The following is a 26,919-nucleotide window of genomic DNA, read 5'->3' on the forward strand; positions in this document are numbered from 1 at the left end:
TGTAAATAAAAAGTTAAATAAAAATAATTGAATTGAATACACCACAAATATTTCAAATATGATGTATGACGTTCAGACTGATACGCATTCTTTTCTTTCTTTCTTTGTTTAGTTTTTTTTTGCAAATATTTTCTCATATTGAATTTAATGACTTCAAGTTGCAAGATGTTCACAGGAAGCTTGGACAGAAGCAAAGATTTTTCACCCAACCCTCCTTCTAATAATTGCTCCTTATTGTGTGTGAAGTAAATGAAAGTGCTGATGTCAATTTGCATTGCTCTGCCTTGGTAGAAGTCAGTGCTCAAGTTAGGCTAGATTCACACTTCCGCCCAATTCAAAAACTTTTTTTTTGTTAAATCCGATCTTTATGTACTCGTTCACGTTACAAAAAAAACAAATGCAACTCCTAATGTGAACAGAAGCGGTGATAGCAGTCAACATGGCATTAAGAGCCCCACACAGATACGTCTGCTTCTCCACTGATCACCTTCGCTGCAGCAGAATTGAAATTATGATTGGAGCAACAAGGACACACCTTGTGAAAACAGCGTACGCCAAAATACACTTCGAAAATAGCCGCAGTCTGCCTTGCCTACTATAAAGCCGCATCACCGAACGACAGTGTCAGAGTTGAAAGAGCCACAGATAGGTTAGCAATTTTGATGCATCCAAACCACATTGCACAAACATTGGGCACAGCAAAAACAACAATTTGGAATGTCCTGAATAAGAAAAACTCAGACAGGGAACAGGTCGGCCGAGGGTATCAACAGCAGCTGATGAAAGGAACATTGTGAGAGCTGGGAAGAAACATCCAAAGGCAGCAGTCTGTGACATCACTGCCAACCTCCACAGGACAGAGGTGAAAATGTCATAATCCACGGTTCGAATAAGACTTAGAGAGATGACACATACAGGCTAGACCACAAGATGCAATCCAAACTAAAGGTGCTCTCACCTGAGTTGTATCTAGACGTAAATACCGTGAAATAATAACTGGGCTTCTGAACTTCTCTCTCATATTAATCTTTTGATCTGAAACGCAAATGTCTTCAGTATACAACAAAAACAAAAGGAATTGAACTTGCCCAAAGTCAGCTAGGCTGCAGCTCACCCGTGACCCAATAAGGACAAGCGTTACATAAAAATGGAGGAATTGTTGTGGCTGCCCGATGTTGACATTCTTGCAGCCTGCACAAGCGGGTTGTTTCATGTCTTCTGTCAACATAAACAAACACATGAAGTATCCCACAAAAGTGAGTACTAGATTTCTCACATTTGCGCTCTATAAAACTATGGTGGAAAGTGTTTTGACCTTTAGTCTTAATAATTAATGGTCAGTGTTTTTGATTTATTCACAATTTTATCTATAAGTATCTTATTGTGTTTTCTTTCTTCTTATTTTAATATATTTTATCATTATTGTTACTTTGCTTAGTGAGCCTAAAACAAATTTCCACCCTGGTGGACAACAAAAATTAATTTTATTCTATTCTATTCTAAAATTTACTGTCTCCTCAAGTAACTTGACACACAGTATCTAAACTGATATGCTGTGCCATAAAAAGATATTTACAATGTCAGGAGTTTACTCATGTTATAAGACATTGAATGAAAATAAAAAAATGACATACAGTGATTAAAGCCTAATTATGCACAAGGACAAGCAGTGGAAATCCAGCCTCAGAGCAAAATTTCAAAGGAGCTATGTAATTCTCTGAGATGTAGCGTAAAATCCCATGAAAACAATACAACTTTATTTATTTAGCGCATTTCATATTGCTTATATAAAATTATCTAAAATCAAACCTGCTGTATTTTACATTCATTTCATCCATAAAAATATTAAAATAAAGAAAAATAATTTTTTAAATAAATATTTAATAGTTTAACATTTACCTAAATGATGTAACAATACATTCATCCCATCATGATATTTAATGGCTAATGTTACAAATGTATGTATTATAAAGTAAATTATTAAAAAAAGAAAAGAAAAATTGCTCGTGTGTGGGCCGTGGGCGAAACAGGCCAAGCTAGCAGCAGCAACAATTGTTCACACTATCCATGACGGAACATGTCACCAATGTGGTGAGACCAACTTAGAAATAAAATATTTCCAACTTTTGGAAAAGACAGACATCAGTGCCTTCGAATGCTTTTATTTTGAAGTGGTTGTCGGCAGCGTGTTGTGGCGTAACGGCTGACTCCTTTTTCGAATCACTATAGTTGCGGCATTTCACAAATTGTTGCCACCAACATCATCAATGACGTCATGCTGCAATCAAGTTCAATCGCTAATTAAGGACGCTAATAAAACTACTTAACTGATTGTACTATACGGCACCTGTTGCCAGCGTTTAATGGTAGCTCCAGCGTTTGCAACAAAATGACAAGATGGCAAGGGTCGTCGGATTAATTTTCAAAGGCAGTTTAATGGACCGAAATGCAAACTATAATGTCGCCATCCTGACACAATTGCTTTTCCTACTGATCACATTTTACAAAACCACGCTGACTGAAATGTGCTATCAAAGCCAGCAAAATTGCTACTGTGGTTCTGATGTCACTTCAACTCATAGACCAAAATCTATTAGGAGGGATTTGTCTAAAATCTCACAGAAAGTCTCTAAAGAGGAAAGTAGTGTGCCGCTAAGCGCAGTTGAAATTAAAGTAAAAAAAATGTTCATGATCTGAAAAAAACGAAAAGATAGAAAAGGACTGTAAAATCTCTCAATCAGCTGACATAATTGCAACAAGCCAAAAGGGTCAAACTACTTAGCAGGTGAAATTCAGTGGCCATGCTGACACTTCAACGCCACATGCCAGGGTTGCGGACAGTCATTCAATACTCAAGAGGTACCATTTTTGTGTACTACAGAAGCCGATAAAACACACGGCGGTGGCACACTGGACGGGTTTGACATGCTGAGGTCCAGATGGAAGGCCATGCTCAACACTGGACCTCTTTGACTGTTCCGCTCACCCTCAGTGCGACATAACGTCGAGTTTGCTCTTGTGATTACTGCACACCAGCATGAGGACTGGGGGCAGTGAGGTTAGGTAGGGTACAGCACCACCGCTGGCTGAGTGTTAGGTGGGGCAGCATGCTGCCAGGGTGTGAGGGGGGGGATGAGGATGGTGGGCAGGGAGAATGACCGCGTGGTGGAAAACAGCCCTCAGCCAATCACAGCTCACAGACAGCATAATTGCTCACGCTCACAGCCATTGAATAAAAAGACAACTTCCTCGCAGCAATCACACTCAAGTTAATCTTTGAAATGAAGAGGGATTTCTTTCAGGGAAATGCACACAAGGACAGAACAAAAGGGCAAATGGATGCAATGAAAAGGGTGAGGGATGGATTAGGACTACAGTGAACCTCCGCTCTATTGCGGTTCATCATTAGTATCGCCACATTATCACTGCTTTTTAAGTAATGTTTATTTTATTACAGCACTATCTAAAGTACTGTAAAGTCTGAATTAAGTTGCACACTATGTTATGGGCACCACTTAACTCTACTGGACAAAAATGCAGCATCATTAAGAGAAGAGATGAAGAAGCAGAGAAGGACAAAGCAGCAGTCATTCCCACAAAGCAGAGAGAATATGAGCCTGGGAATAATGTTGTACCGTACGGTTATGTTTAATATTTCAGTCCTTAAATATGAAATGATTTAATCTTTTGTTGTGTCATACTGCTGCAAGTGTGTTCAGGTAGCAGTTTTGTGGGTGAATCTTAATTGACAATCTACTGATGCTACAGTAATTTTCATGAGCCCATCTAAGGCATTTAGCATTAAAAGGGAAGTCAAGACAAAAAACGTTTTATCCGTCTGACATTTTGCCGCGTACTGCCATTTGCTGCTGACCGCAAATGATATCACAGTGCCTAAGTGCTCAGCTTGTGAACGTCACATGATCAAACCGACGCCAAAGGACTTTTAAAATATGTTTTTCTAAGTTTATGTATTTGAGTAGTTTAAAGCAATGTGGGAGGGCTAAAAAAAATACTAAAATATTATTTTATATGGTTGTGCATGAGTGTGGAATGTGTCCTACGCAATATATTGGGGTTCACTGTAGAAGGTGTTGCGATGTCAGGCCAGGGTGGAGTGGAATGGAGTGTGTGTGAGGGGCGGGGTGGGTTGGGGGTGGGGAGGGGAGTGGAGGGTGGGGACAGAGGAGCCGGATCTCACCAGACCTCCTGGACAGGCTCCCTGCCACTGTTGAGGAGAAGGGCAGACAATAGAGAAGAGCTGCCTGAACAGGGAGGACAACATTACACACTATAAGTACAACTTGACTCATGTATCAACCGCCTACCACAGACTTTGTAAGACAACATGGAAAGTTTTGGAACATAAAATGATTTGGAACCAGTTTCAAGAGTGTGTACAGCGCAGTGTGGATGGATTCCACCGTGCGCTCACACCACAGTTCTTGTCTGGTCTTGCTGTTGACGGCTGATTCAGTGCAACTCAATGACATTTAAGAGGACACAATGGGAAGAGGGGGAGAGGACATCATCGCACTGAAACTGATGCTCAACTTCAAAATAACCATGTGACAAGAATCCACTCTGATTAGTAGTACAACAGCAGCAAAAAAAAAAAAAAAAAAAAAGTATTAGATTATTCTTTCTAAAGGTCACTCAGCATGTTCAAAGAAAGATGATCAAGTATTAAAATGCGAGCATACAAAACCTACACGTTAGCCGTTAAGGACTTATCCAATTAATCAATCTTCAATAATTTCATTGCGTTGATCATGTGGACTTGATTTCACTCAGCAAGCAAGCCACTCAATTAAAATACAGTATTATAATCCAACCAAAAAACAACTACGATTGCCCAAAACTGTCTAACTAAAGAAAGAAAATCTCACAGAAAAATGTCATTTATTTAAAGTCAAGTAACTTTTGAGTAGCTTGAAATAAACTTCAAAAGTAATTTAATTAAATGCAAAATATACATACATGAACCTCCTGAGACAATTACGCAAATTTGATTTTTTTTCCCCCACAAATTTACATTAGTGGTCAGTTCACATATGTGGGTAGGGCTCAGCGATAATTCAATATCAACATGTATCGTGACACATGATCAATAGGAATATAAAATGCCAATGATAAATTTTCAGATGGGGGTTTTGAGTTCCATGAAGAAGCTGAACCAATGACGAATTGTGCACGCAAATGCGGCATATGGCGTAACTTTGTGCAAATAAATGACCGGTCGACTCAGAACAACTCTTACAAGATCACATTGGGCATACTAAGCAGATTAAACACCTCTGGATGGATACTTCGTGTAGAAGTAAGAGTACGATGTCTTTGACATGCTTTCGCTCTGGTGTTCGCCAGCTTGGACCCTAACCATTGCTCTCAAGTCACAATCAGGCAAGTAAAACATGAATCAACTGTCACTCCTTGCGCGACTGTCAATAATGACACCCAAAAAAAGTAACATTAATTTAATCTTTACATTGATCAGTTCATTCTCAAATTTCCCCATTGTGGGACTAATAAAGGACATCTTATTTGACTTTTTCATCGTTGCAGTAACCTCTTTTTAATTACAGGTTAAATACCATGTGTTAAAATGAAATCACCTATATTCAGCCCTTTTCCTGTGGGTCCTTTTATATATATATATATATATATATATATATATATATATATATATATATATATATATATATATATATATATATATATTCTTATTGATTTTTATTACTTATATCACCCAGCCCTACATGTGGCTGTTATTTTTACAAATTATGGACCAATCTCATGGGTTGAAAATGACTCTCTCTTTGACAATGCAATGGTAATGGTTGAACAAGCATTCCCTTTTTCTGGTTCCCTATAAAGTGATCATTTTGGAATATAGTCTATGGAAAAACAAGATCCCCAAATGGGAAAAAAAAAACATACAAAAATGTATTGGGATTTTTGTTGCTGTTTCTTTGTCCTCATGTTAGAAGTGCCCCCTCCAGGAGGCATGAAGTACTGACACAAACTTCTGAATACCTACTTGTACAGACACAATGTGTCCTCATCAATATTTTGTCATCCCCTTGTAGGATATGTAATAGCTTGTAGTTAGCTACAATAAATTAAAAAAAAAGGAAATTTGCCTGTGGCTTTAAGGGAATTATGAATGTTGTGGAAAACAAAAACATTTATTGCGCAAATAATTACAATTAATTGAAGAGTGCACCCTTTTTAAAATTTCCATTCATAGAGCCTACCCGAGCAACTACTTTCAGTAATTGATTCTAGGTAAAAAGAGGATGGTTTCCTTTCTTATGACGTTTAGGAAATGTTGCCAAAACATCACACTCACAAGAACAAAAAAGCAGCCTTCAGTGCGCTGAAAACTAACAAGATAAGCATTGTTTTCCACAAGCTGCTTCAGCTAAATCTAGTCTCACTCTGCATGTTTGTGGTTACGTCCCACTGAGGCTGAAGAGGAAATGGTCAATCTGAGAAGGACATGGGGTATGTGAAAGAAAGTTGAAGCAGCTTCGTCCTTCTCAGTGTTTACCTGCAGTGATGCTTCCTGGCGGCAAGCCAGAACCTGCTCTCACAGCCGTAACACTGGGCAGCCAAATGATCAGGGTACCAGCGGGTAACCTTAAAGGAAGCACACCAAATTTTCATTTCATTGACAAAATTAGGACTGCAGGAAATAAGTTATGCTGACCGCACACAGACCAAACTAGACTGCTGGAAAATCATGAACAAATTACAGTTATATGGTAACAACAAGATCAAGAGAAAAGCCAGCACTAATTTGATTAATTCTGGTATGCTGTCTTTCTGTTGGCAGATATTGATAGTACAGACCTAGTAGGAGCTCCACACACCTCTCACCATTTCAATTATGGCTCCACAAACAAGTGGCCATGTAGCTGTAAATGAGTAAGACATGCCAGTGCAAGTCTTACGTCAAATATACAATGTAATTTTTGTATCTGGTAAGCTGTGAAGAGAAAAACTGGAGGCGCTGGGAAAAAAAAATTCTGCGATTTTGGAATCAGAATATCAATTTTAGTCAGTTAATCAGCATAACATGCAAGCGCAAGAAATTTTTTTTTTTTTTTTACAAAATCGATCCGAGTGTTCCCTATTTTTCCAATGATACTTCCGCTACGTTTTTCCTATTCTTCAAACCCTACTGCTTTTAATGTGATCTGGTTTATTTAGGAATGTTTACTGACGGGCATCAAGCTGTCAATAGATTGACACAAAGTGTCAATCTATTTTACCAATGAAATTATACGTCACAGGGGCCGAATGAATCTCTCCCGTCCGTGTCCACCCTCATACAGAATATTCATCAGCCATCTGGGGTTGGATAACGAGTACTGAGAAATGTGGAAGTATGTGTACGTAGCGGTACAAGGGAGTGTCGGAGCAATATAGAGGACGCTGTATATACCGTATTTTTACGGCCATAAGACGCGCTGCATCAAAGGGCGCAACACCAGTTGAGGGTGCTATTTCCGTATTGAATGCATATACTAGGCGCGCCGCACTACAAGGCGCTAGCTCAGCTGCTCGCTCAAGCTCAGCTGCCAGCTCACCAGGACTCAATCCCCTAAGGTAGTGGTCCTCAATCCTGTTCCCTGAGGGCCGGTGTCCTGCAGGTTTTCCAACTCTCCCTACTGCAACACAGCTGATTCAAATGATCAGATAATCAGCAAGGTCTGCAAAAGCTAGCTAACGATCGGTCAGGTGTGTTGCACCAGGGAGAGATGGAAAACGGGCAGGACACCGGCCCTCGAGGAACAGGGTTGAAGACCCCTGCCCTAAGGGGTCGTTGCCAGCGGTATCACCCCGTTTCAATGACAGATGTCATGAAACTATTAGGAATCACTGCCAATAACAAAGACTCTGACCAATAAAAGGTGTCTTGGCAATAGTCTACTAGACAACGTCAGGGGAGGGACTTCACTGGTCACCACACTCCTTAGAGTCACGGTTTCAAATCAAAACCAAAGAAAAAAACTCAGCATGCAAGCAAACAATGAAACAAAGAAATAAGATTAACACAAAACATGGATCTCTCATGCCATCTACATACCCAAAAGAAATAAAAATAACACAAAAAGATTACAGCAATGGCTTCTTGGGAGCCACTCACATGGCTGTTTAGAGAGATGTGCTGTTGTGCTTTGGGCTTTTTGCAGTCTGTTGTCTAAACCTGGGACGTTTCTTGCTTGCAATAACATAAATGATAAGACAGACTACAACATTGTGGACAGCTGCCCTTTTGTCCAGCTTTCTCCTACACCATCACCCAAACACCATAGTCACATAATGTATAAGTCACGGTCAATTAGAAGCATAGATGACTCAGACTTTGACCAGCAGGGTGTGCTAACATGCACTCCGAACAGCCCAATGAGTAAAAGGGTTGATGGTCGCGAGTGATGCTTAGTCCATATAATGGGCGCGTCGCTTTATAAGGCGCTTTGTTTGTTTTGGGGAAGATTAGGGACTTTAAAGAGCGCCCTATGGCCCGGAAAATACGGTAGTTGGGCGAAAATAAGCCTTTTGAGTTGTGTTTAGGGAACAAGTGCCATAAATAAAGCCATCTCTGTAGTGTGACTCCTGTCTCTGAGTTGTTAGTTTGACTACTGACTCCCATCGCTGGCAACAGATGATGGAGGACCGCATTTCTGGCCATGGAGTGACATCCCCTTCGTCTCCCAAACACGCAACAAGCAGGCTTCCAAAGGCTGCCCTGCCACAGACTTACGTGCACTTATACCTGATAAAGCTCGTCAGAGAATTGGACTCATGTGACAACAGTGACTGAGAAAGGTTCAGGCACGCCACTGTGGAATTAGCTGCATTTGGAATTATTTGGGGAAAAAAGTGGCTACCAGTGTTTAAGGAGAATGCAGGAAGTCTTCTGGTGACAGCGTACTCGATCTGTGACGTTTCAACATCACGACAGCCGTGCCTCGTCCGACATTTTAGGTTCACACTGCAGGAAACCGCGACCCAGAACATTATTTTTTTCCCTGTAGGCGACCTTTATCTGTCTTTATTTTTTAACAGTCTGAACAGCTGAATTACATTTTTTTTCTCAAATCTGACTTGGCCCACTTTCATATTCATTTGGATATGTATGGGATCTTTTGAAATGAAACCGCGGTCGAGCGGCCAGATCGCATCAATCCCTCATTGACGTCATCCGGGCGCAAAATGTGCTCCGTGTGGGCGGATAGAGAGTGCTGGCAGCTGGGAGATCCAATCTGCAAAGTTGTTTTGAGTAACAATTGTGACTTTATAATTTACTTTCATTTAATCCAACTTCAAACATGAAGCATAAAGTACACATTTATGGTAATTGAAATAATTCAGCCACTATTTTCTTCATGTAGAGCAATGATGTGAGATCTCAATGAATGAGAGTGAAAAGCCTTGCCTCATTATTAACGCCAAATATTGTATTTCTATCTCCTATTGAATCGCTCCTCGGGAAAAATGTCCTGACACGCTGGACCTCATTTACTTCCACTTCCACCATGTTGTAAGGGATGAAGTCTCTTCAGCACATGTGGGTGACTGGGGACGCAAATGCAGGGTCAAATTTGTAATGTATGTAATGTGAATGCTTAAATAAAAACCTTTTTTGTGTTGCTAAGTACAATATCTCCTTTTTTGTTGTAATCATTTCTATTTTATTAAAATATGGATTTAGAAATTTATTTAGAGATTTACGGAGTATTAAAGGGTTAATTCCGATTTACACGGAAATTCAGGTTACATCTTCTTCATCGAACAGAACTCATTTGCAAATTGGGGACTTCCCATAATAGTCTTTAAAAATCTGTGTGACCACTTTCTCTTACGATATCCCATGTTAGAATTTTGAAAACACGCGGCTCTTAATACAAAGCTGCCACTTTATGTACGAATTCTTTTTTTTTTTTTTTAACTTTTGCAGTAAGTGCAAGTGGCATTTAACATCTTGAAGAAAACATTTGGCTTTTTTGAGTAAACCTTTCACAATCAACTGCTTGAGATATGTTTTTTTGTTTTTGTTTTTCTTTGCCAAGATGGCGGCGCGCATGGACGCAGCGGCTAACGGCTCTCCCTTCCCTCTAATCTCGTTTCACACTGTACAATGACAATAAAGGGATTTCTTTCTTCCTCTGGTGAGACCCACCTCAGTGTCCTGCTTGTCCACCTGCTCCCAGCTGGTTTCGGAGAACAGCTCTGTGCTGCATCGCGACAGACAGTTGGGGTCCATGTTGTATTCCGAGTCTGTCATCAAGGTCTGGGGGAAAGAGAATCGAGTCTAGTTTTTTTACTGGCCAGCTTGATGGTCAAAGCACTCGTTTCTTACCACATCATCTCCCCCGTTCCCATTGACCCGATGCGAGCCGGTGTGCTGCTGATTTTCCAGCCGACTCCACAGTTCCTGTACTTGCTTCTTCAGGGTCTCGACTTCCATCTGGTGCCCAGCCTCAATCTGCCTCAGCCTTTGCTGGATGACATCTGTATGGAGCATCAGCCCATCGTCATCCAGGTGGCTGCGCGACGGCTGATCTGGGCTGACAGCGGGCCGGCCCATTTGGGCGTGGCACCAACGCTGTTGCGAGCAGCTGCCTCTGTGGTGGAGAATTAGGGAGTTGCAGCTTGCCAGGGACACTTGACGGCTCAGTGGCGCCCGCTCGCCATTCGCTTTGACCCAGTGAGCTCCTCCGCAAGGTTCCCCGTCGGAACTGTCACTGTTACAAAGTCCATCGTGAGTGAGGTCAGCACTTGCATACTGAAAGGCACTGACAGAGGGTCTCTTGCTGCCCCCGTTGAAAGTTCCGATAAAGCTGTGTTCATCAGTCTGCAGCACTTTGTCCTTCCTGGAGGACGGCGGGGGGCCCTTGCCATTGCTGCAGGCCTGACGGCTCTGACACACAGGAGGCGGTGCGGGGAGTTCAAACCTGCTGCACACCTCCTCCGTTAAAGTCTCTGTGGAGCTTTCCATCAGGGAGGCCCTCTTTTCTGCTGCCTCTTCCCCTGACTCCGACAAACCTCTGTCAGGGTCACAAGCAGGGCATTTTTCCTCATCTGCATCAGTTTCCTCAGGTGACCGGTGAGCAAAGCCATTCATCATAATTCTTTGAGTTGCAGGCGACTCCTGCTCGCCTGAACTTGATTCAAAGTATTCATGAGCATGTTCCAGCTGTTCAGAACAGTTCACCAGTGCCTGCGTCGTTGTCACATGTTCAGGTGTTTGGGCTTCCTCATCTCTCAGGTGCTCCAACTCTTCTGCTGTCTGTGCAGGAATAGCAGAAGAGTCACAATTCTCTTCAGCCTCTGCATAGCCATTTTCCAAATGGTGACCATTAGAAAGCACTTCTCGTATCTCATCTTTGTTGACAGACTGATCAGAATCAACCTCATCATCATCGACACCATCAGTTCTTGAGCCCGCCTCCTCCTGTACGAAAGCGGCGTTAATGACGTGGGTGACAGAAGCACTTCCAACTCTCTGAGCATCTGCTCCCAGGTCCTCTTTGGTAGCTTCTTGAAGAATGTTCTCCATCTGGCCCACGGCCACACCCACTGCCACAGACAATTCCGCCTCCTCGGCTTCCTCTCGAGTAGTTGCAGAGAGCGTGAAGGCTGCCTCAGCCAACTCAGAGTGGGAATCGCGGGGATGCGGGCTGGCATCCAGCTCAGAGTCCACTCTGTTTGGATAAAGGGTCAATCCATTACACTGCACCTCGTGATCGTGTTCCCCGCCTTCATCTGGCCCGACTGCCATGTTGAGGTCCAGAGAACGCCGGTGGTCTTGCCACTTCTCATTGAGACTTGGATCACTCGAGCGGCGGTTAGGAGCCAGTGAGCTTCCCAACTCACATGCACTGGGCAAATTATCAAAGGAACGCGTCTTCGTACACCTAAAAAGGAAAGGAGCAAAGAAAAGTTTTAGTTTCCCAACATAACTGTTACAATTCCTGATGAAACTTTTGTTTTAATCCATATAAAATGTCATGCATCAAGCAATCCAATATTATCCAGTAGCAAGCAAGCAACCAACCCACAAAAATTGTGTGTGCTTATAAAAGCCCAAAATTGTGTGTGCTTATAAAATAAACAACATTAAGTTTAAGTTATCGAAAGGCCCAGTTAAAATGTTATTGTGAGTAGTGGACGTGTGTGAATGCATGTGTAAGTGGAACTTCCGGGTTCCGGCAACACAGTCACACGACAGCATTCTAAAAAAAATAAATTAAAATAATGCAATTATATTGAGTAAAGCAACAGAGCCAATGATTGTTAAATAGTGTGAGAAACACAGCACTGATCCGTCCACTCATTCATGCAGAGATGGTTCACATAACAAAACATGTACATAATTAGAAGCAATTTTGTTCTAAATTTCTACACACATTTTCTGCGTAACTTAATTGTAAAAAAAAGGGTCATTTCTAATTCAAGGTTACACTGTATATTATTTTTGAGGATAAGAAATTCAGAAAATGGATGCATATCGTATAATGAATGCATACAACTGTGATTCAGTTTCACAATGCAGTTTTGAGATGTGCACATTAAAAGTTCTCAAAATTACATTGGAGCTCATTTTTTTTAAATTTAATTTTAAGAATTTCTGCCAGCCATTATGCATCATATTTTGATCATCTACATTCGTGCGAAAAGTTTTAGACTACTTTGTTGCCATTTAGATTTGACAATTTTATATGGGAGCACTACTAGATGCATTTCTCATTTGCAACAGGTCTGATTAATCACTTCAAAATAAAGTGAGAAAAGGTAAGCAATCATTGTGTGTTACATAATTATTTATAGAATAACAGAAAATATATTGAGGTATATCGTTATGACGACATACAATGGTCTATTGAGAATTTTTCCATATCAGTGCTCTCCTTTGCTAGGGCTGAGGGTCGGCCAGGTCTTGGTCGGTTCAATTCACTTCAATGGATTCATTGGACAGTGCTCCGTGACATGTTTAAAGCCTGTGAAATCTTTTTCTATCCTCATTTTTTCCAATTTCCTCAACATCTTAATTCTGGACCAGCCTGGTATATTCCTTGTTCTGCTCCTCACTATTGTTTTAACAGACCTCTGAGATACTCACAGATTAGGTGCTCTTATACTGAGACTATCATCAACAGTCATTTAATATTAGTCAACACTGGATTATTAAAAAAAAAAAAAAAAAAAAAAAACTTTACGTATGATATAAATTCTGTTCAATTTCATGATTGTTTCTCACTAGGTGTTGATTTTTCACAAAAATAATCTAATTTTTACAACTTTTATGTTTGAAGGTTGAAATGTGGCAAAAGGTCAAACTGGGGGCCGATACATTTTCTAGGCACTGTTTTAGTTGAAAATAAAACTTTATACTAGTAATACATGCTCAATATAACAATTGAAAAATGCAATCCAATATTTTGTTCCAAAGATTAGGAGTCAAGCGGTTGATGCTGACACAAGTTAACCGTATGACATACGGAATAAATCCCTGATGGTTTTTCCTGACGGCACTACAGCTGTCAAGCGTCACGAAATAAGGACAGAGTGTGTGACCGCGAGGTCCGAATGAGAGCAAAGTGTGCAAAGAGAGTTGGCTTTGTGAGCCCTCAACTGGAGTTTGTCTTACATGAGAGTGGAAGTGAGGGGGGTTCTGTGCCAAAACGCCAGGCTCACCTGCCCAGAGGTGCCTCCTCGGCATTGTTTGCCGGCAAAGGATACGGTGCACAGGAATCGTCAGAAGGGGTTGTGGGGGAGGAGCTGGGCAGGTAGACGGCGGTCCATAGCATCAGATTGCGCACATGACACACTGGGTGGAGCACCTGGAATAATCAATCAATAGTTATGCCGGTGTAGCAATAGAAGTGCTAGTTACAAATGATTTAGCGACTTTTCCAAACAGTTTGACGAAAAAACAAATAAGAAATAAATAAATAAAAAGTATGAGTTTAGAATGACTAGCTTTCCATGAGCAGGAAGTCATCAGCACTGAACATTCTATTCCACTTTGGAAATGGCCATGGTGATACGCACAAAGCAGGTGTAGACATACTTATTGGTGCCAGTACATTGGGGTTCAGCCTAGTGGGCAAGAGGGTAGCCTCCTTCCGCCTTCGGGTGCAAGGATGGCTCCTGACTGTTGTTTGTCCTCATGAGTCAAAAAACAGAGCACACACCCTTTTTGGAATCCTTGGAAGGGGTGATGGAGAGCGCTCCTGCTAGAGACTGGTGACTCATTTTACTGGGGGACTTCAATGCGCATGTGGGCAATGACAATCAAACATAGAAGGGCGTGATTGGGAGGGACGGCCTGACCAATCACAACCCAAGTGGCGGTGTGTTATTTGATTTCTGTGCTTTTTACTGATTACACATAAACACCACATACAAACAGGGTGTCCATATGTACATTTGGCAGCAGAACATCCTTGGCCGCAATCTGATGATCGACTTTGTGACCATGTCAAGTTATTTGCGGCCACATGTTTTGGATACCTTTTTATGAGACTCTGGAGGCAGCTGACTGGAACAAGTGGAATACATCGTTGGCAGTTACCAAGGCAAAAATGACTACCTGACAGGTTTGGGAAATTCTGGTCCACCATCCAACGTGTCAGGAGGGGGAAAACCATTAAGACTGTGTATAGTGGGGTTGGGGCCTGCTTTTTTTCCAAGTGATCGGACATTTAAAAAAAAACAAAAAAAAAACTGAAAATCTAATTTGGGAGAAAAATAGATAAATAAAAATAAGAGTGAAATGTTATGTTAGTTCATAGAGCTTGAAGATTAATGGAGACAAAACTAATCTTATTTCTCAAGACTTAGCACTGAACACCAAGGGGTGTGCCAGGCAGTGTACGTACAGTCTCTGAGTGAGAGGAGTACAGCATGTTCCTTAGTGTGCGGTTGGCGGGTCTCAGCAGGGACCACACCGAGCAGGTCCTCTCTTGAACATGTCGATCTTCCCTCTCTTTGCCGCTGTTACCCAGGAACGTGCCGAACAGACAGGAATATGCATGTTGCACTAGTTTCACCTGCATACACACAGTAATACACAAACATGTTGAGACTAGCAATCAGACATCGGGAATGAGACTCCCTTGGCAATATACCAGGGGTTAAGGACTTTGATACTTTTATTTTATAATCCATATAACAAAACTTAATATACAGCTTCATAAATCAGATTTAAATAAACCACACCTGCCTTAAACAGGGAGCGAAAAGAAAAAGAAAGAAGCTTATACCATTTCTCAAGCGTTCTTAGTAGTAGTAGGATAAGTAGTCGTACAAACAATTGCTTGTCAGCCAATGAGATAGTCAAACTTTGCAAGCTAAAGTAAACCAGCATAAGAAATTACTTAAGTGAATCCACAAAAAAGAAAACGGCTATTTATGGAACCTGACTAGAATAGTTTAGTTTGACATACGCACCAAGAAGGCCTCGTTAAACTCAAAGGAGCAAGGAAATTGCCTCTGCAGCTGGTGAACACAGTCCAGCCATTGCAGGAAGACGGGACAGCGCTCATTCACGTCCTCTGAATTTTCTCCATGGCCACATCGGTCTGCAAACTTGTGGCCGAAGTCCAACCAGTCCATCTCAACCAAAACTTGGAAGCCCTACACAATGATAGGCACACATCTTATAAAATGGAACTTCCTACACACACTTTGCAAGAATGTTTAAATTTTACCTCAATGGTGCGGTAGTACGGGTCAAGCAGCAACTTGGAGAGTGCAACAATTTGAGGTGTCCGGTCCCAGCCGTCGGAGCAATGTACCAAAACAGGCCTTTGGTCCCTGTCCACTGCATTGACCACCAACAGGGCCGCCTTCAGCAGCACAGACAGGTGCTGTAACCACTTAGTGCTCTCCAGTGCAGATAGCCAGCTGCAGGCAGACAAGACCAAAGACATCTTAGGACATCACAATAGTGACAACAGCATACTGTGCAACGAAAAAGTATTTGCCCGCTTCTCAATTTTTTTTTTTCCACATGTTGAATATCCCAATAATATCAATATCGCAATAGTTAGCATCCATATCCCATGCTTTTCCAATAAATATTTTTCTTATATCAATCAAAAAGTAAAATTAATAGTTTTTATGTTATGATCTAGACTGAAATTATGGCTGAAATATACATTCTATATCCTTAGATTAAAATCCTCATTGAAGTCCTCAATTACTAGATCTGAGAAGGCAGAAGTATTGGAGACAGACAGATGTGGCCAAAGTTGAAGCAGAGGTGAGACTTCCATAAAGTTAGGTTTACAATAAAATTCAGCTTTCTTTATAGAGCACAGTTCACAACAGCTGGAGTTGTTTAGAGGGTTTAAGCCACAAAGAAGTGACAAGGACAACCGTACTTTGTAGGATCCGGCATCTGCGTGCAGAGGAAACGTAGTGACTGGAAACTCTTGCGTATGGAGTGGATGTTGGCCATGCCCATGAACACCACCTCACAGTTAGGATAGTATTCTACAACACAGGGGAATTTAAAATGTTGAAATGATTCAAACAAAAACTTAAAAAAAAAACTAAATCCACAGTACGGACAAAAAAAGGAAAAAAGCCTACCAGGGCATTCACAGCCTCCTCCCTTTGCCCTGTTGGCTACAGCGGCTGCGTAGGACCTGGCATCTAGAATCAGTAACTTGTGTGGCTGGATGGCCATTGTCTCCACCTCTGAGCTGTTGGTCATCGAAGACTCTGATACAGTCAGAAACATAGCAGTGTCACATCTCTGGACAATTCAGGATATATTAAACATTGAGGGGTGTATAAATGAGAAAAAAAAAACAATGGTTCATAAAGTTTAGTAACTCCAAACTATCCTACTGAAAATCCCACGATGGCTCATGAGATGCATGCAGCTTGATTTTCAGCAGAAGGGCGTCATACTGACACTGACTGAATTGTTAATAAGTGACATATTCTTAAAAAGGCTAAATATCAATAATAACTGATAAAATTATTACACTGTATGCAGTGGATTAGAGACAATCCTCTTGAAGTAGAGGTTCAAAAAGTCAATTAATTGACAAGATAATCAATTTTCAAATTAAATCAACAACTATTTTGAAAATTAATTGTTCAGAGGCCTTGTTCAACTTGAAATCGTCCAGATCCGCAGAATTTCAGATTCAATAGTAAATATTCATTCCCCTGTGAAAACAGATTTAAACATTTAACCCTTTGTATTTGATCAAGATAAGTCATCTGCTTTTGAGCCTTGTTGGTTCAGATGAAAGTTAATGTGGTCATTTTGTCTGTCATCTAGAGAGCAGCAAGAAGTTGTCGCGGGCAGATTGAGTGGGTCCTCACCAAAATCCGTATCAGACAGTTCAGAGCCGTTGATGTAGGTTCCATTGGACAGGTGTTTGTGAGAACTGCTGTCCACTGCACAGGCCTTGGCAATGGACTGAACTAAGTGCTCGTCATCAGCATTCCGCCAGCCCCACCAGCTGACTTCTGGCTGGCCACAACGGGCGATCACAGCCCCTGTGCTCAGGTGCCTGAAAGTATGAATGAAGTTATATGAACAAGCATTACAAATTGATCAATGCTACATTACTGGAATAAAATCAGTAACAAAATCATCCGGGTGAATTACACTGTGGAGAAGGGGACTAGTATGGTAGTCATACGCACAAGGAGGCACAAAAAGTCAGCTTTTACGGTTGCGCTTGGTTCCATGGTAATGGACAGAAAGTGTCACCTATGGTGATTTGTAAGAGAAAGACGCTGTTACGCCATTGTATAATTTAATAACGAAAGCGAGAGGGTGACTTGCTTCTCGACTTTATTCTGCCGACGTGCATCTCACGTTCCCACACTACTCATGACATCTCTCTAATCAGCCATTTGATTGGCTGAGACCGCAACAAGAGATGCTAACGGCAGAGGTTTATTTGAAGATCAGAAGAAAGACTCATTCTTCTCCACGAACGAGCCTATTGCAAGTACGTACGCAGAGTTAGTAGAATGTTTTAACATGCCCGCGTCCAATAATACGGGACGCCTTATGGATGTGTTAAATACAGAAATAGCACCCGTAACTGACACTGCTGAGGATGACAGGATGGCCGAGTGGTCTAAGGCGCCGCGTTCAGGACCCAGTCTCCCCAGGAGGCCTGGGTTCGAATCTCGAATTTCCCCATTGTGGGACTAATAAAGGGCAAATTATTATTATTAATTATTATTATTATTAATACGGTGCGCCTATAACTTGTGACAATGTTAGAGGGCAGCAAATAAATTTGCAAAGAAATAAGAGTCATTGTGCTTTTTAGACATGCTTTTAATTAATTTTGTGTCATTAATTGCAGTGAGTAAAACAGTAGTTATTTTAATTGGCTGTTTGCAATCAAAATGCAAATCAGCTTAGAAAACAAAGACATCCGGTCACGATGACATCACGCTACGGCAACTCCAATTGGTCAAACGACAATACAGACATCAGTGTAAACAGGGCGTTCAAAGTGAAGTTGTGAGCGGCGTGTGAGTGACAGATGACAGTAAAGCTGTGTTCACCATCTAATACTGGGAGGCACCCCCAGTGAATTACGCCACAATTTGTGAATTGATTGTGGATGCTTAGGCTAACCGTTAGCCATGTTAGCCGGTCCGCTTATATTGTTCAAGGTTACGCAAAGGGATCATTTCTGAGGAGGCGCACAGCAACGACAACTTACTCACATTGACGAGAGAGAACCTGCGGAGCGGAAAGAGATCTAAAACAGGCGGGGAATAGCTATCGAAGAACCGAAGTTCCCTCTCCCAAGCATTTTCCTTTTAAAGAGACGTTAAATAAATTAATATGCATACCCACTATTTCTTGTGGTGACATTTTTAAATTTATCTGCAAGAATACTGACTCCAGCCTTAGACACTGCCTTTGAAGTTTCTCATTTGAAGGAGACCAAACCCACTGACCTATATACCACTGCAGGAAACCTCTTCCAGGAACGGAATGCTGCCACATTTTCCAGCTCCTTGTCAGTGATCCAGGCTGGTACAAGAAGCTGCTGGGGATAGCTGGGGCAAAGCCTGGCAACACCAAGGGGCACAGAGAAAGGTGGTTAACGCAGAGTGTAAAAGAAGGCATTGGACCTGACTGAATGTATTAGTGAAGGCTCAACAAAATGCTCTGTTGACAGATCTAATCCTGGGCTTGGCCTTTTTGTGACCCGGGTGCAGCATCAGTGACGAACAAAACAACAACCACAAAACGTCTCGCGCACACTGATCTGCGCTGTGTGCCAATGAAAGCAAAGGCTAGAATCAGTGAGGCACGAATATCAACAGAGCAGAGCGCTATCTGGAAAGCAAGCAGCCCTTCACCTAAACTTGCTGTTGATGTCAGATATCCTCCAGGCATTTTGAGTGTCAAAGCCCATCCTCTCCACCTCATTCTTGAACCAGGAGGTCACATGTTCACCTAAAGACCAGAGAAAGCTGATATGACCAGAGTTCCCAGAACTAAAGCTGTTACTTGAGAGTTTATGTTTCAAGCCAAGGCTACCTGGTCTGCAAAGCTCTCCATGCTGCTCCTTCTCCCCAGCATACACATCCATGCACCAAGCATGAAAGGCAAACGAGAAGAGATCCTCCAAGCGAGAGGGGGGGCGCACTACTGCATTGAGACGCTTCAGCCATTCCTGAGATTGCTCAAAAGTGGAGAACTGACACCTAAGAATTGAAATAAGAGTAAAAGCAAACAAGTCACTTGGTTTCTTTATCTATAATACAAGGCTCAAGTCAGTACAACAAGTCTTTGACGTCAATAAAGCCTATGAAATTGTGCCAAATGCAGCCCGATATGGTGAACTATTCCTTTTGAGAAGGAAGGGGAACTCTTCATGTTAGCTTTGAGTTATATATGGGTGTGGCACCGTTCCTCTTACCTAACAACTTTACAGTCCTTACAGGTGACATGCAGCTGGAACATATCACGACACTCGACACTCTCAATGAGCTGCAGAGGTACCTGTAGAAAGACATGCACAGAGTACACATGGAACATTACAACAGATACAAAAACATTGGCGGCGCTCAGGACAGAAAACCACCTTCATGCAAACCACGAGCTAAGTAATTCACCCACTGGCATGAGAAAAAATTAAGAGATTAGTTGGCACTTTGCATTTCCATTCATGTTTCATGTAACATTTCCGAAAGCTCTGTTAACATTCAACCTAAAATTGGAGAAAATCAAATAAAATACCCTAAAAAGCCTGTAGCTTGTTTTCCGTTTCAGCCTCGAGTGTTATACAGAATTAGAATACGGAACACATTTGCGGCACTTGTTTATGATGTCGTATGGAAATACGTAGACTGGTTTGAAATAAGCGTTGCTAATTTATAAAGAGTACTTTTCGGCCACAGAAGGGGCTCAGGCTGCTGTTTGCATGCAGTCTGGAATCATGCATGATTGACAGGCAGTCACTGATCAGCCAAATTTTGGCAGCAACACGATGATGACAGGCTTTCTTTCTGATGGCTGCTTTGTTGATGTTAATGCCTCGTTCGAGACTTACATGGTTAGTTTTCCCACACATCAACTGTCTCCTTTAATTTAGCTCTCGGAGCTAAACGTTGTCAATAAGAAAATCTAGGTAGACAAAGCAATTCATAAAAAGGCACACAAAAATGACAACCAACCCACGCCGTGCATCTCGGTATGATACTTACTGACACCTCACAACAACAACTCTGATCCAGGACAAGACAGAAAAAAAAATACGTAAGCAGTGCTTGATTGATTTGGTCGGTCACTATTCACCATCTACTAAGGGCTGTAATCGCGCCACATTCCGGCTGTTCTTGCATCACAAAGCCACAATTTAATTCCTCCAATCTAAATCGCTAATCTGGATATCATCAAGAATACTCGGCTGTTTGCACTCTTCCATCACTTTCCACTTCCCATGGGGGAGAGTGCTATGTGATGCACATACTTACATAGCCGTCCAAATATGTGAGAGAAGATTGGCTGTCTGATGTGAGCAAAAAGAGGCAGTGGGAGCCTGAAACTCTTTAGGCCCCAAAAAACCAGCACACCAAGAAACAACAACATAAGATGCACATCTTCTGGTAAAAGCCAACCCACATCAGTTTAGCAAATAAAACAGGGATACCAACAAAAAAATCATTTTGTCTTTGTTTTGGCATTGGAGACACGTTTATATTATTCTTTCACAAACATTGTTCCCCAATTTCAGATAATCTCTTTCCCGCTGACACTTCTCAATATATATTTTATATAGTTATACAGTGAACCCTCATATTTGTGGTTCATGCACAAAGTGAATTGGGGTACTGACATGCTGTTATTTAGTTAAAATCGTAGTTATTTGTTGTTTGGTGCTCAAGCCAAAGTGCTTAAGTGATACTTTGGCACCATCGAGTGGGACCTTGGTATCGTTGTTAGGTTTAAATCATTGTTCGTGTTTTTTCATAAGGGCATGTTTTGCTAGTGGTCCCTGAACGTACTTCGTGGCGCTGATGCTTTATGATTATCTGCTTTCAGAGCTTTGCTGCCATATAGTGGCAAATACAACTCCTTTGGGGGGCACTAATTATTCTCAGACTATTCATTGCAGGGCTTTGTCAGGAACAGATGAGCAATATCTGCACTTATGCTTCAGACTGTTTAACAGCCACAAAAATATTTGCCAACAGATGAATTCATGCAGTTGAGCAGATACGTTTAAAGTGGCCATATGATTCTCAATTAACTTTTTGTCGCTTCTAGCCAGGTTAAAATGTTAATTCCTCAAAACGCCCAAAATTGGTGTTCTCCATTCACCCATCTTTGAGCATTCCTGCTCATTCTTCCTCGCTAAGCAACAGCGCAGGCCAATCAAAGAAAATGACTGGGTCCTCACGTTTTATGTCACAAAATGAGGAGCCACGCATGTACCGCCCTTGCAGACTAAACGCGTGCCCACTTTCTCAGAGCAGCCAGCAGTGAAACACTTTAATTTTTTGCTCTAGGCATGGGCAGAAGGGGCTCTTTCACACATTGGGGCCCATTCACCTGAATGAGAGGTCTCCAGCTGCCAGAGCGGAACGTCACAAAATTCCGGGCCCGACAGTTGTAGCTCCCTCCCCTAGCTTTGGGTAGCCACCGACCGGCTTCGGAAGCCGCAGAGTGAAGCTGACGAGCTGTTGACTTGGAGGGTTGGCCAAATGAATAAGAGTGAGCACTCCATTCAGAATGAATGAGCACTGGCAGTGAGCTTTGGTGCCGCTTGCGCAATCACTATCACACTCATATTTTATCCACGGTACAAGTCAAATTGGAAATATTTGTCTATATGCGAAAGCTCCCAGCATTTGATGTGTTGTACTTCGCGACGTGGCGACATGTTGCAAAGGCTATTCACATTTTACTGGCCAAGACTCATCATGGGAAATTCCACAACAGCAGGAACGCTCCGATCCCACCACGTGCACGTTGTAAAAAGAAAAGAGAAAGCGCGGTGTGGTGCCGGGCCAAGCGGAGTGCTGTGGGGCTGTGTGAGACTAATGCAAAAGAGGCACTCATCTTCCAACTGTTCGTTATTGTTTCATGGGTGGTGCGTGCAGCAACCACCTGTAGGACGATGTCATGAAAGGGGTGCGGCAGCTAGAGAAAGGCCAATATTGGTTTTTTTAGGGCTGATACTGATACCGATTAGGAGAAGTCAAGGAGGCCGATATTAAAATAAAATTTAAATATTAGTTTTTTTTCATTTTATCTTGGGAAACAGACATCTTTGATTCATTTTTTTTTTTTAAAAGAGCATCACCATGTCTTAGGAAAATAAAATGAAAACTTCAACAAATAAATAGCTAATTAAAGTTTTCTCCAGTAAAGTTTTCCAAAATTTCAGTATGACTGAAATGTTAATGTTTCACTTAGCTTTGTTTAAAACAAAAAGTGCATGGAGTTCCCAGGCTCTGCTCAGAACTGTGAAAGTGAAATAAATGAAATAAAAAGAATTCCCTGAAGTTAATCCAGTTTTGACATGATCTTTTATAGGCTGGCAGATTTCATAAAAAGGTAGATGTTGATATTCGTCAAAATGCCAAATATCGGCCTGGCCGATAGGTGAGGCGGGTTTTAGGGAAGCAGAAATATAGCCACCAAAATAACTATTGCATAAGAAACTAGATATCCATTTAACCATTAAATGCCAGTAGTTAACTGTGGATTTATTAAAATAGCATGATATAGCCCGTTCAAGAGAACTCAATCAAAAATCGATTTTAGATAAATGCATTTTAGCACACAAAAGTAGCAGTAGCAAGATTGTGTTGGTGGGTTATGACGTGAATGCTGGTATTACAAGGCTGCAACAGAACCAATACTTGACTAATTCAGCTTTTATAATGCTTTCTGTGATCTGGATGTCATGATAGAGAGAGGGAGAAGTGAAACTAGAAAAAAATTGTGCAGGAAAGTTCTGCAATGACATCTACAATGTGCGTGTATGTGAGTGTGTGCGTGTGCGTGGGCGTGTGCCCGCGCAGAAGGGTTATCTGAATCTGGCAGGTTTGCTTATCTTGTCCGCTCACTTGTTTAGCACTACGACAAGAGCTGACAATATTTAGAAAATGTGTGATATAGTTGTCGTCAGAATTGAATTTAAAGGCACTGCCAGATGAGTTGCAGAAACATAAAATTGGCTTCAAATGTCAATATACATCTTTGTTGTGGCACAAGAGGATGTATTGCAGGAAGTCCCCAGGATTTAGTAACAAAGTTTGCTTCCTTTGTAACTGTTGCAATGAGAGCGAGCGAGACTGAGCATGACTGTTACACAATCTCACTGAAACAGCTATTGCAGAGAGTAACTGTAAAATTGCAGGTGAAGCTGCTGCTAGGACAGATCAGCTCTGAGCGGCTCGGTCACAATGGGCTCATTCTTTAATAAATGCATAGGAATGTTTGCACTCTGCTGAAAGTTGAAAGCATACGCATATCATTTTCTTTGCAACACTGAGTATGCAGACCAATCACAATTCATTCTAAACTCAGCACAACACATATTAAAGTGACAGTGTAGACACACAGGCAAGGCATTGAGGAGCCAGGTGAGGAAAAAAAGAAATCTGTATTTTATAGTATGCATGTGTACTTGATCCATTTTTTTCCATGCGCACAATCAGCGGACAAACAGTAGCGGATTCATAAGCACATACACGCACTTGAATGACAAAGAGGGTGAAAGTGATGACAGGTGTCCTTCAGTTATTTAGGACATAAGTCAAATCATTACAAAATGGACAATTTGTGTTGTTATCATTGAAATTATTGTTATTGATTTTATAAATGACGTTTCAATACTTTGTGCGACTTGGGTAAAGGATGTGTTTTGTACTTTTTTTTCCCGAAAGTTGATCCATCATTACTTGCATGTACGGTACACATGGTCTGAGGATGTTCAATATTTGATATTTTATAACGTTTGGTGCACCAATTGTTGAGTTTGCACGGTTGAGGCCCAATGTTCCCAGAATGCCTTTGTCCATTCACAAAATGCTACTTTGGAAGTAGTATATTTGGACACTGCTGAATGTGAACCCAGCAAATGTCTCTTATTTTAGGTGTGCCCATCAAATACTGTGTCAATCCATCTAATCAACTCCATGATTTTTCTGAAGGTACTTACGTTGACAACAGACTGCTTGAACTTGATGTGTAGGCGGTAGTTGGACATTGCAATGATGGCATCCTCTGCCCTCCCCACATACTCTGAAAACTCCCCATGCAGCTCAGGAAAGGGCACCTAACAACAGCAGGGGAGTCAACATTTCAAAGACTGCAGATCATAATGCATTTATTTGGATCATTTGACAGGCTACTACTTTATTATTTTGCTACATTTATGTCTTATAAAAATGTAATACCCCGCACTTTCAATGATCTAAAGGTTCATGTAAGTGTTTTGTGATATTTTTGGTGAAAAAAAAAGGTATTTTAAAGACACATTAATTTCACATTTATACATGTACAATGGCAATCAGTAGGTCTTGATTTTTTTTAACCATTTTGGAAAAGCCTCTCCCTCATAAAGGAACACTCTTTAGTGTCCTTGCATTATTAGGGTAACACCTTTTAATGTTTTGATGGCATGATGTAATTTTCTCTTTGCAAAGGTTTACTGTAAAGCGTACTGCGCAGTGAAGATTACAGTGAAGCTTGATTTGAAGAAAATGGTGAATGGATTCGCAATTGAAAAATCTATCTTTTCCAAACAGGGATTTCGGGTGTGAGTCCAACCTCAGCTGTTCCTGGTCTTGGTTTTCGTAAAATAAATTTCCCAAAAAACTGCGACTTACAGTCTGGTGCGACTTATGTTTTTTTCTTCTTCTTGATGCATTTTTTTTTTTATACTTCAGAGCGACCTATAGTCCAAAAAATACGGGAAATTATTTTGGACTTAAAATGGAACAACTTGCACAAAAATGTATATTCAGTTGCAAATGATTTTCTTACATTAACTGCATGGAGCCCTTTAAGTCTTGAGATTGATTTTTGTACACTTAAGATAGGATGAAAAAAGCCTCCTTTACCTGCATGTTTTCTTCTTCCAGGACAGGAGATTTTTTGGGGAAAATTTGACTGGCCTGGATACACTCCGAGCCCTTCTGCCCCTCCACCTCCTGCAAACAAAAATACCTGTTAGGCTTATTGAACCGCCATCAACGTAACAAACACCAACTTCTTTCAGATATTTATTGGGTTTTAATGTGGCTTTTGAAAGGCTTCCCGCAGAACACTTGGCAGACACACTGACAAATATATATTCACAGCTGGGCCGCAAAAACTGTTGGGGGTCATAAGGCTTAAGTAATACTTAGGCCATAGCTGTAATTTGGAAAGGAAAGGCAGCATTATTCCACCAAGACACAGCTAAATGTGACTGCCGAATTTATTCTCTGACACTTCCAAAGTTTCTTGACCTTGGCACTTTAACAGAAGCCATTCCAAAGTTGTATTTACATTGCTCTTTATCTATCTGCAACCCACCCTACTTGCAAACCACTTAAGATGATTTACAGAAGAGAATTCAATTAAAATTAGATAAGAATCAACTAAACCCTGCACACAGGGCAAAAAACACGCTTTAAAATTGTCAAAAACGTAAGGTAATGCTTTTTAGTATGACATGTTCTAAATCATTTGATGGGTCAAATCAGATTATGGAGATTTTTCAGCTAAACTTCCTCAAAAGCTTGGACACAAACTGAATGTTTAAGGTCACTCAGTGGTCTTTCATCGGATGCCAATTTTCAAATAAATTGCCTGTTGACATGATATAGATGCAGAAGAGAAGCCTCGTCATTCTCAAGGACAATAAGGTGGCGGGGGGAAGTGTCCTTCTGCTACCAGAATCTATAGTGCCTTGTTTATCCAGAATATCGTGAAAACAAATATGAAAGTAGTCAAAAAGGCAGACGGATAATGGACAGCGTTTCTGCCTCTGTTTGCTACCTCAGCATAAAATGCCACCAGATTTGAACTATACACCACAGCTGGAGGATTTAAGCATGCTGCGACTAGAGTGAACTAAAGTAAAAGCTGTCCTGCTTGACAATACCCTGAGGGAACCTTTGACACAGTAGAAGCTGACATAACTGTCTGCTTCCTGGTTAACAGCTAATAGGTATTGGAAGTCATTATAGATCAATCAATATAGAGTTTCCAATTCTACAGACTGCATGCACGTTCTACCACAAAGCAGTGAAGAGAAGAAAAAGTACCATGGCCCCTGTGAAGGAGTGCAGGTCACCCAACAAGTAGGAAGCCTGGCCTGGAGCAGCCTGTGAGAAGCAAAGACAATAAGTCATTAAGCAATTTGATTTATTCATTATCTTGTATCATGTTTT

At 41.3% G+C, this 26,919-nt stretch overlaps 1 protein-coding gene across 2 annotated transcripts in view; it reads right to left on the bottom strand.

The window, feature by feature from the left end:
• mtmr3 (myotubularin related protein 3) overlaps positions 1 to 26,919 on the bottom strand; it is a 32,925-nt gene that overhangs the window by 803 nt on the left and 5,203 nt on the right. The window contains exons 3-20 of one of the 2 annotated variants that reach the window (XM_088302062.1): positions 26,794 to 26,853; positions 25,603 to 25,692; positions 24,699 to 24,815; positions 19,944 to 20,026; positions 19,562 to 19,728; positions 19,381 to 19,477; positions 18,973 to 19,086; positions 17,362 to 17,552; positions 16,615 to 16,746; positions 16,404 to 16,515; positions 15,729 to 15,924; positions 15,469 to 15,654; positions 14,898 to 15,068; positions 13,711 to 13,856; positions 10,373 to 11,930; positions 10,193 to 10,303; positions 6,554 to 6,642; positions 4,202 to 4,228 (exon numbers count right to left, since the gene is read on the bottom strand). In XM_088302062.1, coding sequence (XP_088158188.1) covers positions 4,202 to 4,228; positions 6,554 to 6,642; positions 10,193 to 10,303; positions 10,373 to 11,930; positions 13,711 to 13,856; positions 14,898 to 15,068; positions 15,469 to 15,654; positions 15,729 to 15,924; positions 16,404 to 16,515; positions 16,615 to 16,746; positions 17,362 to 17,552; positions 18,973 to 19,086; positions 19,381 to 19,477; positions 19,562 to 19,728; positions 19,944 to 20,026; positions 24,699 to 24,815; positions 25,603 to 25,692; positions 26,794 to 26,796 — 3,590 coding nt within the window. In that variant the 5' untranslated portion in view covers positions 26,797 to 26,853. The remainder of the gene's footprint in view (positions 1 to 4,201; positions 4,229 to 6,553; positions 6,643 to 10,192; positions 10,304 to 10,372; positions 11,931 to 13,710; positions 13,857 to 14,897; positions 15,069 to 15,468; positions 15,655 to 15,728; positions 15,925 to 16,403; positions 16,516 to 16,614; positions 16,747 to 17,361; positions 17,553 to 18,972; positions 19,087 to 19,380; positions 19,478 to 19,561; positions 19,729 to 19,943; positions 20,027 to 24,698; positions 24,816 to 25,602; positions 25,693 to 26,793; positions 26,854 to 26,919) is intronic. The other variant, XM_088302070.1, reaches the window with a different exon arrangement.

This window comes from Idiotropiscis lumnitzeri, chromosome 1 (genome assembly GCF_059441095.1).
Source record: "Idiotropiscis lumnitzeri isolate Australia: NSW breed Sydney's pygmy pipehorse chromosome 1, RoL_Ilum_1.0, whole genome shotgun sequence".
Lineage (NCBI taxonomy): Eukaryota > Metazoa > Chordata > Actinopteri > Syngnathiformes > Syngnathidae > Idiotropiscis > Idiotropiscis lumnitzeri.